Source organism: Erpetoichthys calabaricus, chromosome 17 (assembly GCF_900747795.2).
Source record: "Erpetoichthys calabaricus chromosome 17, fErpCal1.3, whole genome shotgun sequence".
In the NCBI taxonomy this organism is placed as follows: Eukaryota; Metazoa; Chordata; class Cladistia; order Polypteriformes; family Polypteridae; genus Erpetoichthys; species Erpetoichthys calabaricus.
In genome coordinates this window covers 86,026,298-86,038,662 of record NC_041410.2, presented here as the reverse complement: position 1 = coordinate 86,038,662, position 12,365 = coordinate 86,026,298, and the positions used below count along the sequence as shown (strand labels likewise).

Below are 12,365 nucleotides of genomic sequence, written 5' to 3'. Positions count from 1 at the left end.
AAATATATACAGTGATATTAGATTATAAAAAAATTAGAAATCAATCCACGATCTCTGTGGCCTTAACTACAACACATTAATAATTACAAAACTGAAGAACAAACAGCCACATACGCACACAAAGTCCAAAAGAAAGCATAGTGCTTGTATGGAATCAAAAAAACGGATGGGAGTCGGCAAACTGAAGATGTGAAACGAAAGCGACGGACTCAGTTCAAATGGGGCCATTCTGAAGTGTCAACTAAGTGAGTCCGCAAAGCTGTGGGTAGTGGGCGATGAGACATCCAAAACACCTCAGTGCCCCGTATAAACAACAGAGAAATGGCCACAGGCAAAATAAGAGCAGCGTTTCAAATGTTGAGCATTACCTCAAGATTTTCTGAGGCGTTCTTTTCTTCTCTCTCTCTAGTTAAAATGTGCAGCCCTTTATTAACTTATGCAAGTCGAGCTTCTAAATAAACCTGAACTTCTCCTCCTTCTCCACAGGCAGACTTGCTGCTTTTGTCTAGCAGTGAACCTTATGGGCTTTGCTATGTTGAAACAGCTGAGCTGGATGGGTAAGTGTGCACTCCATCATTAATGGTTTAGGAAGACATTTGTCACGTACTGTACAGTGATCTATCTATCTATCTATCTATCTATCTATCTATCTATCTATCTATCTATCTATCTATCTATCTATCTATCTATCTATCTATCTATCTATCTATCTATCTATCTATCTATCTATCTATCTATCTATCTATCTATCTATCTATCATATAGTACCTTTCATATATATCTGGAGATACCAGATAGAAACCATTTTTAATCTTTTTATTTATTGTGAAAGGTTGAAGCCTTTGTTCATTTTCTTAGACTTTCTGTTTAATGGTCTTGGGATGGAATTCTCAAAAGTTTGGCTTATTTTTGGAATTAAATGCAAGCAAAAAATAGAAGTTAGTGTGTAATGGGAAATTTCCTGTTAGGGCAAGCCAAACTAGCGATCTTGAAAATAAGAAGAAACAAAGAAAACGACCCCAAAGTAACAGACGCACTGCCATTGTTCAAAGTTCTTGTTAAAAGTAGACTGAAACCTGAATTTACCTACAATTAGCTAATTAACAACTTGGAAGCCTTCAGTGAATTGTGGGGAACAGGACAGGTACCATGTGCTATTGTGTGTGTTTGGTTGAACTAGGGCTGAACTAATTAATGGAAAGTACCGGAAATATCTCAAAGGGTTATTCAAAGTTATGTGTGGAGTAGGGGGCATGTAATGAGGGTGTAGTGATGGAGTAAACTAATTATGGATTGTGTCTTTCTTGTTTAAAAAATGTATCTACTTGTATTTACTTATCATGGACAATTATTTAATGTGTGGTGTAGGAGGCGAGTACTGGGAGAGTAGTAGTGGAGTAATGTAATTATTCGCTTTCTTGTGAATTTGTTACCTATTTATTACTTGCATAATATTGACGTGTATGTGTTTTATATTATTGTGCAAAACAAAGTTTATTTAAAAAAATACAAATAATAAAATATCTATCTATCTATCTATCTATCTATCTATCTATCTATCTATCTATCTATCTATCTATCTATCTATCTATCTATCTATCTATCTATCTATCTATTATATAGTGCCTTACACATCTATCTAACTCTCTATGTATTATATAGTGCCTTACATATTTATTTGTCTATAATTTCCCCTTTATAAGTTCTACAGTTTTACATATTACTTGAGGATCTCTGTAATATTTTGGCCCTTTTCAAATGGGATTAGCATTACAACAGTAGTTGGGATAAAGTAATTATTACCGGAGGATCTCTCTAAATTTAATCCGATCCAAATTGCTCAAATGATGACAGTTTACTGACATAATGATTCACAGACTAGTTTAATCTGGGTTATATTTTGTAGATTTTTATAGAAGGTAAAAGACTCCATAATCTTTACTGACCTGAATGCGAAGTCTGTAAAAAGCTACTGACATGAGCGAATCGGTTTGGACTAAAATGATTGTTTTTTGTAGAGGGTTCCGGCTGACCCTATTTTCCCACCTCATACTCTGTTATGTAGAGTTTAACAAAATGTCTCAAATCCCATACACTTACCACTCTGTTCTACTTGAATAAAAATTATTATTATAAGCTGACTACACTAACTAATGAGAATCAATACATGAGATATCCAACAAGGGACTGCACATAGTACAGCTGTCACAAATTAGTGTGGTAGAGAGCAGGACTTTAGGGACTTCCAAAACTTGACTTGATGTTATTTTGGAATAACTAGGTGAATAGGATTGATGAGCTTGTTGGTCTGAATGCTTTCACCTCCATTAAAGCAGGCAGGCTGATGGGCCAGTATGAGTGAGTGTGGCTTCAGATGGCCTCCAGTCCAGAGATGGGTCCTGCTTTTGCCCAATAGACTGTTAGGATCGACTCTAACCTTTCACAGCTCTGCCATGAATGTAGTCTGCTCAGAAACAGGTTTCCCTGCTACTTTTGGTAAATTTATAAATTGCCAAGCAATATTGTAGTGGCTGTGGAAAATGAAACAGAATCCCAAATAATAAGTTAGGCTTCAGCTCACCTGAAAAAGTCCATTTTATCAAAACGATCATCTGAAAGCCTTTTTACATCATGTTGACTTTCTCTCCTAATGTAGGGAGACGAATTTGAAAGTCCGTCAAGCCTTAACGGTGACCTCAGAACTTGGGGCTGATATCAGCCGCCTGGCGGAGTTTAATGGTAAGCAATCCTTTTTTTTCCCCAATTCCGTTTAATCCTACTTATGGTTTATTAATACATCTGAAGAACATTGTTTTAAGTCTCACTTTATTATTAAAGGGCTTTATTTAAAGTTCAACTAACTAGTCATCCAGAACTATTGACGTCTTCTTTATCTTCATTGTTTAATTGATTAACATCTACATTGGTTGTTTGACAAGATTAATATATAGATTGCTTAACTGAAAAAATTCTGATTGGTCAATTGACTGAAACACATTTAGGTTAATCACTAGTGTGACCACCAGGGGGCGTTGAACCTCACAGACACAGGTCTTGGTACAATTAAAGGTTTATTAACATGAATACCTTGTACAAAAGGCACCAAAGTAAAATAAATGAAATATAAATCTTCTCTCTCTTTATTTTTCTCTCCTTCCATTCTTCCAGGCAAGCTTTGTCCTATACCACCCGACTCTGATTTGCCTCTTTTATCTTAGACCCAGGAGTGCTTCCTATGCCAGGGCAGACCCTGATGGAAGTACTTACGGGTTAATTGGAAATCCCAAAAAATAGGGATTGTGAATCCCTTCAGCTCCCTCTGGTGGCCTCCACGGATCCCGACAGGGCTGCCAAACGGGACTACAGGTCCCAGCATGCCCTGAGGGCATCCGTGTGGGCATCCTAATCCAGGAAGGCTACCACCTAGTGTTCTGGAGGAGAGAATAATCAGCAATGTTAGTCTCCCCCAGTCCTTTCATTGCAGTGCCCTCCCTGTTCAATCCTGGCTGGGGTGCCAGTCCCTACATGCTGTCCATTACAGTAGTGATGAGCAAAATGATTTGTGTGAAATGGAATTAGCAGCGAAGTGATCTGCACAAAATTAAATTGGCATCTACATCTATTGACTTTCTGTCATCTTCGTTGTTTAATTGATTAACATCTAGATAAGAATGTAGATTGTCAGTCAGTCAGTCAGTCATTCTCCAACCCTCTATATTCTAACACAAGGTCACGGGGGTATTCTGGAACCAATCCCAGTCAACACAGGACGCAAGGCAGGAACCAATCCCGGGCAGGGTGCCAGCCCACCGCAGGGCACACACCCACTCGCCAATCACACACTAGGGACAATTTAGGATCGCCAATGAACCTAACCTGCATGTCTTTGGACTGTGGGATGAAACCCATGCAGAAAAGGGGAGAACATGCAAACTCCATGCAGGAAGGACCCAGGAAGTGAACCCAGGTCTCCAGCTTCCACTTTGCCACCGTGCCACCCATATAGATTGTTTAACTGGCAAAATCCTGATTGGTCAATTGACTAAAGAATATTTAGGTTATTCACTAGTGCTGCGTGGAATCGAATTAGCGGTGAAGCAATTTGCGTTAAATTGGTTTAGCAGCAAAATGATAGCAGCAAAACTCAATATTTCACTTTGAAAATTGATAAATTGTGTTTTGCTTCTGCTTAATTGATAAGGACATAACAACGGACTTGCCCACACCTGCCCATGAAATAGCCTTTGAGTCAATTGTCCAATTACTTTTGAGCCCCTGAAATGAAGGGATTGTGTTACAAAAAATGCTTTAGTTGCTTCACATTTTTATGCAATTGTTTTGTTCACCCCACTGAATTAAAGCTGAAAGTCTGCACTTCAACTGCATCTGAGTTGTTTGATTTAAAATTCATTGTGGTAACGTACAGAACCAAAATTAGAAAAAAGTTGTCTCTGTCCAAATATTTATGGACCTAACTGTAAAAGAGTTCAGTGTGGTTTCATTACCCCTTCATGGCAGTTTGCACAAAGTGGCACATCGTGAGGCACAACGCAGAAGCTTCAGAGGTTAACCGCATTCAAAGCCACAGCAGTGCAGCACGTGCAGCGAACAACGGTTACAATGGGATAACTTAAAGTCACATGTGATCGCATTCATCTGTCCTTCATCCCTCATACTGCTTGATCATCTTCATTGTTCTGTCGAGATCAATTGCCTTTTAGTCCTGTAAGTGTAAGGCAAATGTAGAAATGTTTTTCCAGAACTGTGCTGGCTTTTTTAGATGTTCTTTAGCAAAGTCCAATCTAGACTTTCTATTCTTGAGGCTTATGAGTGGCTTGCACCTTGCAGTGCACCCTCTGTATTTACTTTCATGCAGTCTTCTCTTTATGGTAGACTTGGATATCGATACGCCTGCCCCCTGGAGAGTGTTGTTCACTTGGTTGGCTGTTGTGAAGGGGTTTCTGTTCACCATGGAAATGATTCTGCGATCATCCACCATTGTTGTCTTCCGTGGACGTCCAGGTCTTTTTGCGTTGCTGAGTTCACCAGTGCTTGCTTTCTTTCTCAGGATGTACCAAACTGTAGATTTTGCCACTCATAATATTGTAGCAATTTCTCGGATGGGTTTTTTCTCTTTTCACAGCTTAAGGATGGCTTCTTTCACCTGCATGGAGAGCTCCTTTGACCACATGTTGTCTGTTCACAGCAAAATCTTCCACATGCAAGCACCACACCTCAAATCAACTCCAGGCCTTTTATCTGCTTAATTGATAATGACATAACAACGGACTTGCTCACACCTGCCCATGAAATAGCCTTTGAGTCAAGTGTCCAATTACTTTTGAACCCCTGAAATGAAGGGATTGTGTTCAAAAAATGCTTTAGTTGCCTCACATTTTTATTCAATCGTTTTGTTCACCCCACTGAATTAAAGCTGAAAGTCTGCACTTCAACTGCATCTGAGTTGTTTGATTTAAAATTCATTGTGGTAACGTACAGAACCAAAATTAGAAAAAAGTTGTCTCTGTCCAAATATTTATGGACCTAACTGTAAAAGAGTTCAGTGTGGTTTCATTACCCCTTCATGGCAGTTTGCACAAAGTGGCACATCGTGAGGCACAACGCAGAAGCTTCAGAGGTTAACCGCATTCAAAGCCACAGCAGTGCAGCACGTGCAGCGAACAACGGTTACAATGGGATAACTTAAAGTCACATGTGATCGCATTCATCTGTCCTTCATCCCTCATACTGCTTGATCATCTTCATTGTTCTGTCGAGATCAATTGCCTTTTAGTCCTGTAAGTGTAAGGCAAATGTAGAAATGTTTTTCCAGAACTGTGCTGGCTTTTTTAGATGTTCTTTAGCAAAGTCCAATCTAGACTTTCTATTCTTGAGGCTTATGAGTGGCTTGCACCTTGCAGTGCACCCTCTGTATTTACTTTCATGCAGTCTTCTCTTTATGGTAGACTTGGATATCGATACGCCTGCCCCCTGGAGAGTGTTGTTCACTTGGTTGGCTGTTGTGAAGGGGTTTCTGTTCACCATGGAAATGATTCTGCGATCATCCACCATTGTTGTCTTCCGTGGACGTCCAGGTCTTTTTGCGTTGCTGAGTTCACCAGTGCTTGCTTTCTTTCTCAGGATGTACCAAACTGTAGATTTTGCCACTCATAATATTGTAGCAATTTCTCGGATGGGTTTTTTCTCTTTTCACAGCTTAAGGATGGCTTCTTTCACCTGCATGGAGAGCTCCTTTGACCACATGTTGTCTGTTCACAGCAAAATCTTCCACATGCAAGCACCACACCTCAAATCAACTCCAGGCCTTTTATCTGCTTAATTGATAATGACATAACAACGGACTTGCTCACACCTGCCCATGAAATAGCCTTTGAGTCAAGTGTCCAATTACTTTTGAACCCCTGAAATGAAGGGATTGTGTTCAAAAAATGCTTTAGTTGCCTCACATTTTTATTCAATCGTTTTGTTCACCCCACTGAATTAAAGCTGAAAGTCTGCACTTCAACTGCATCTGAGTTGTTTGATTTAAAATTCATTGTGGTAATGTACAGAACCAAAATGAGAAAAAAGTTGTCACTGTCCAAATATTTATGGACCTAACTGTACCTGCTTAAGTTTATTATTAACAGGTGGAAATTTTAAAACAGAAAACATACGAGTGCTCAGAACCTGCCGGTACAATTCCTCCTCTCACAGATAACACAATGGACACTGGGAGAGGTGAATATTGATGACATCACATAACACAGACAAAGAAAGGATTTGTGAAGCTGTTCAAGGTTCAGCACCCATGCGAGCAACATTAATAATGAAACAAAATAATAAAAAACAATAATTTACAAAAAAAAAAATGATAGAAAATCTATATAATGTGCTAAGAATTATGATTAAAAAAGGATATAAAGCAAACAATATGTCTTAACGGACTTATAGTACAGTACTATACATACGGTCAGGTTTGAATGCAGTACCCATCTTATGTCCATATCAACTTATGACCGGTCCGTCAGAACTGAACGTAGTCATAAGTCAATGACTACCTGTATAATGCAGGCATCCCCAACTCCGGTCCTGGAGGGCTGCAGTAGCTGTAGGTTTTCAATCTCACCCTTCTCTTAATCAGTGACCTGTTTTCGCTGCTAATTAACTTCTTTTGAATTCATTTTATTTGATTTGTTCTTGAAAACTCAGACCCCTTAATTGTTTCTTTTTCCTAAATTAGCAGCCAAACAATAATGAGATACAAAATGAACCAAAAGAGGACCAGCTAACTGTGACCATCATACAATATCTGAAAGTAAAAGAAAGATGAAGGCCTCAGGAATGCCGATCTGCTCAGGTCCACAAGACATTTTAACAGCTGATCTTAGAAAAGAGAAAAATCAAAAATTTCAGAAATGTCTGCTATTACAAAACGAGAGCAGCAATAAGCCATGGAATTAAAGAACGGGTTTAATTAACGAAAGACTCGGCACCTAATTAAGCGATTGGTTGGAGTTTGAGGCCCTGACTTAGTTGATCTTCTGTTGGCTCACTCACTTCACGTTTCATTTCTGTTTGGGTGCCATCGAAGGAAAGGAATGAAGCGATTCAGAGGAACGATGAGGGAATTCAGGGGAACAAATCTTAAAAAAACAAGTCATTTAAAAGGAATGGAAAAGGAGTTAAGCAGCAACTAAAACTGGTCACCAATTAAGAAAAGGGTGAGAATGAAAACCTGCAGCCACTGCGTCCGCCCAGGACCAGAGCTGGGGACCCCTGATATAAAGATTCATTGTTTGCCCTCGTTACTAGCCAGGTTTTGACAGTACCTAGTGGACATTTTTGGGACTACATGCTTTTGGATTCTCAGTTCATTACAATATGCTCCTCTCTCCTCTAGCTGCTGTCTGAGTGTTTCACATTCATTACTTCAATGCCACTGAAGTTCTCTTAACCAGCTCTGTTCTAAAACTGTTTCAGGTGAGGTGATCTGTGAGCCTCCAAACAACAAATTAGACAGGTTCTCGGGAACGCTGTTCTGGAAAGACAACAAGTATTCCCTCGATAACGAGAAAATGCTGCTTCGAGGCTGCGTGCTCAGAAATACGGAGTGGTGCTTCGGAATGGTCATCTTTGCAGGTACGCTTCCTGTCTGTTTCTTTAAACAGAATTTAAAAGTGTCACATTTATATTTTCTTTTGTTATTAAACTTTGCCTTTTTTTTGTGCAAATCCAATTTTTGTATGTTGTTTTTTTTAGGGCCTCAAACAAAACTCATGCAAAACTGCGGGAGGACCAAATTCAAAAGAACGAGTATAGACAGACTGATGAACACTTTAGTTTTATGGGTGAGGTCCTCATATTGACAAAACTATCAAATGGGAAACCCCTTTAAATATTCAAGTTTTTAAACTCATGTAGCTCTCCTCATAATATTTCAAACAAAGACGCAAGGTCATTTTTCATTCTCTTTAACATTTCTTTATTTCCTAATGCTCTTGATTAAGTAATTATAGGTTGCAGCTTGGGGGAAAAAAAAACCTGACATTTATAATTTTTGATAATGTAATTGCAATACGTTTTAGACTTCAGGGGGGGTTCACGACAGTGGACCCCGTTAGGTACAGTAAGACTCCTTTTCTTTTCAAATTCTCCCTTTATTCCCTCATGTTAGTTGCCATGGAGACATCCGTAGACATTTTTGACACAGTAACCACAGAAGGAATGACTGACCTGAAATGCTTTATTGATTTTATATTTCTTTCATCCTTTTAATTCTTTTTTCCCTCCCCCCAGATATTTGTTTTTCTTATATGTATGGGGATTATTCTTGCTATTGGAAATTCAATCTGGGAATACAAAGTTGGTAGCAATTTCCGAATTTACTTGTCCTGGAATGAAGTTCTCGATGATCCGGTGCTATCTGGATTCCTTACTTTCTGGTCGTACATTATCATTCTCAACACGGTGGTGCCGATCTCCTTATATGTCAGGTAAGCAGAATGACATTAGAGAAATTAAAGTTATAATAATAATGCATTTTATTTATAGGGCACTTTACATTAGCAGAAAATCTCAAAGTGCTACAAAAATGTTTAAACAAAGGCAAAGCAAGATAAAAACAGAGAATAAACAACAATAATTATAGCATTCTTGTTAACTCTTTGAGGGCTAAATATTTTTTTACAAAAAACAGTTTTCTGAAAAGCAATAGTCCATCCATCCATTTTCCAACCCGCTGAATCCGAACACAGGGTCACGGGGGGTCTGCTGGAGCCAATCCCAGCCAACATAGGGCACAAGGCAGGAACCAACCCACCGCAGAACACACACAAACACACCCACCCACACACCAAGCACACACTAGGGCCAATTTAGAATCGTCAATCCACCTAACCTGCATGTCTTTGGACTGTGGGAGGAAATCCATGCAGACACGGGGAGAACATGCAAACTCCATGCAGGGAGAACCCGGGAAGCGAATCCAGGTCCCCAGATCTCCCAACTGCGAGGCAGCAGCGCTACCCACTACGCCACCGTGCCGCCGAAAAGCAATAGTTTAACATAGAAATCAACATAAAACGTCTGTTGCTGCATGCTGTGGCTGCAAGTTTGCGAAGAATGTGCGGCAGGCTTGCGGCCAGGCGGTCTTTGCGTTTGCTGGGGCAGCAGCAGGGGTCACTGTCGCAGTTTATTGCAGTCTGGTTTCTACCTCTTATCATTGTTAAGTGGCAGTCCTCCCAGGCGAGCAGTGCCGTAGGCGTGTCAGCTACTTGAACCCGTTCAGCACCATGATTAGCTGGGGACCAATCAGCTGAAGCTGGAACCACATATTTGTTTTCGATTGCTTGTATCAAAATCGGAGTCCGACAAGTCCTAGTCCAATTCAGAGAGAATAGGGAAAATGTCGTCCACCGAGTATTTTGCTTTACGCATTCGCTTTGATCTCTCGCCAGATGTCAGTGCCATTTTTGCCGTTGTTTGCGCCTTGCTACTCACGGGAGCACAGGAAATGTCGGTCAAACCTATGAATCTAACTTTAATTCTAGCAACGAGAGTCCAACTAAAACATAACGGTTGGTTTTGTCACAGTTTACAGTCGATTACCATCATCAACTCACCCTTTTGACAAAAGTCGACATCAGCCCTAAAAGAGTTAATAAGCTTTCCTAAATAGAAAAGTCTTTTTAAAAACAGCCCACAATCTGCTGTGTTCTTAGGCTCTCTGGTAGGCCATTCCAGAGCCGTGGAGCAGCGGATGCAAAGGCTCAGTCACCCACTGTATGAAGTTTGGTCACAGGGGGGCGAAGGCGGTAAAGTTGTACATTATATATGGGTGGGGGGCAAAAATTCCTGGAATTATTAAGAAAAAAAGTTTTATTATACAATTTACAGCAATTTCTTTGATTCACTGTCACAATGTTTCCCTGGAGACACAATACACTTGGCCCAGCACTTCTTCCATTCCTGGAAACATTTCCTGCACTTAACTTAACTGTTAGCGTCTCTAAAGACTCCTGCGATTATTATTTTTTAATTATTTTTTTTCTCCTGGATATTCTAACGTGGTAACAGATCATCTTCAGTCTCAATTTTAATTTCAGGAACAAAAAGAAAATCATTGGTAGATAGAAGTGTGTTTGTCCCCAAGGGGAAATCTGTTTTTTTTTTTTTTTTACAGAAGCTCCTTAAATAAGTAAATACATAAACAGGTAGAACCGGTGGCGCAGTGGTAGCGCTGCTGCCTCGCAGTTAGGAGACCTGGGTTCGCTTCCTGGGTCCTCCCTGCGTGGAGTTTGCATGTTTTCCCCGTGTCTGCGTGTTTTTCCTCCGTGTGCTCCGGTTTCCTCCCACAGTCCACAGACATGCAGGTTAGGTGGATTGGTGATCCTAAATTGGCCCTAGTGTGTGCTTGGTGTGTGGGTGTGTTTGTGTGTATCCTGCGGTGGGTTGGCACCCTGCCTGGGATTGGTTCCTGCCTTGTGCCCTGTGTTGGCTGGGATTGGCTCCAGCAGACCCCCGTGACCCTGTGTTCGGATTCAGCGGGTTGGAAAATGGATGGATGGATAAACAGGTAGATAAGTAAGTGCTGTATATACTCATGTATAAGTCAAGTCTTGAAACAAGAAAAATCGATCATAAAATCAGACCCCAATTTATACGCCCGTTCAAAAATGCCACACTTACATTTTTTTTTCACATCTTCTTGCCTCCTCCAAGTTTCTCAGACGCATCGAATTTTGTTTCAGCACCAGCACGGTTACTAATTTTTTTCGCCACTTCAATGGTGTTTAATTTAAAACCAGCTTCACATTTTCTTCTGATCGAACGCTCTATCGTATGCGATAAAGGTGTATGAGGCTGTGAGATACATAAAACACGAAACAGTGCAAACATCGGTTCGGAATAGTTCGGGTATCACTGTGTGGTCACATAGGCACAATTCAGAGCCGGCCCTAGACAATTTCGGGCCCGAAGCAAACTGATACTGAGGGCCCCGTAAGGAGCCCGACCCCTGCAGCTAGGGGGTCCGGGGCAGAGCTCCGACCGCCAAGCGATTTCCTGCATTCTGAGCTGCAGAAATGCGTTTTCCCGGCATCTACAACCATCACTTTTTGACGATTTCTGTTTGACACTGACAACCATAACTGTAACACACTGAGAGGAGCCAGATTTGCAGGCTGTCAGCGCAGACTGTCGTACAAGGCCCTGAGTGAAGGGTATGAGTGATGGAGGTCGGAGCGGGTCCGCATAAATGTCATTAGTGTGAATTTCCCATTGGGATTAATAAAGTATCTATCTATCTATCTATCTATCTATCTATCTATCTATCTATCTATCTATCTATCTATCTATCTATCTATCTATCTATCTATCTATCTATCTATCTATCTATCTATCTATCTATCTATCTATCTATCTATCTATCTATCTATCTAGTGACGATACATTAACAGATAAAGCTACATTTTAGCCAGCTTTTGCTGTTTCCACCAGGCAGTACGTGGAGGTAAATAGCTAGGCCAAGCACTTTTTTTTTTTGCTTTTTATATTTTTTATATATTTTTTTTATTTTATGAAGATAAGACCCACATTATTTTGTTTTTACATTTTTATTCATTTTTAAAGCTTGTTTTCATACTTTCGAGATATTCAGATTTCCGTATAAAATAACTTACCAGCAGATATTGAAATCTATTTCACACAAAAGACACTTTTCGAACCTTGGCACTGGCAAACTCATGAATAAGTTCAGAATAATCAAGAGATTCGACTATCTCTTGCTCAATTGAAATCAATGCCAGACTATTCAGACGAAAAAAAACCTTGGGCGCAGTGGGCCCCCTCCAGCTGTGGGCCCG

General features: G+C 40.2%; 1 protein-coding gene across 4 annotated transcripts in view; it reads left to right on the top strand.

Moving 5' to 3' along the window:
• atp8b4 (ATPase phospholipid transporting 8B4) overlaps positions 1-12,365 on the top strand; it is a 258,238-nt gene that overhangs the window by 176,071 nt on the left and 69,802 nt on the right. For all 4 annotated transcript variants that reach the window (XM_051920877.1, XM_051920878.1, XM_028822519.2 and 1 more), the window contains 5 exons: positions 487-557; positions 2,657-2,739; positions 7,984-8,142; positions 8,263-8,351; positions 8,800-8,996. In XM_051920877.1, the coding sequence (XP_051776837.1) occupies positions 487-557; positions 2,657-2,739; positions 7,984-8,142; positions 8,263-8,351; positions 8,800-8,996 (599 nt within the window). The remainder of the gene's footprint in view (positions 1-486; positions 558-2,656; positions 2,740-7,983; positions 8,143-8,262; positions 8,352-8,799; positions 8,997-12,365) is intronic.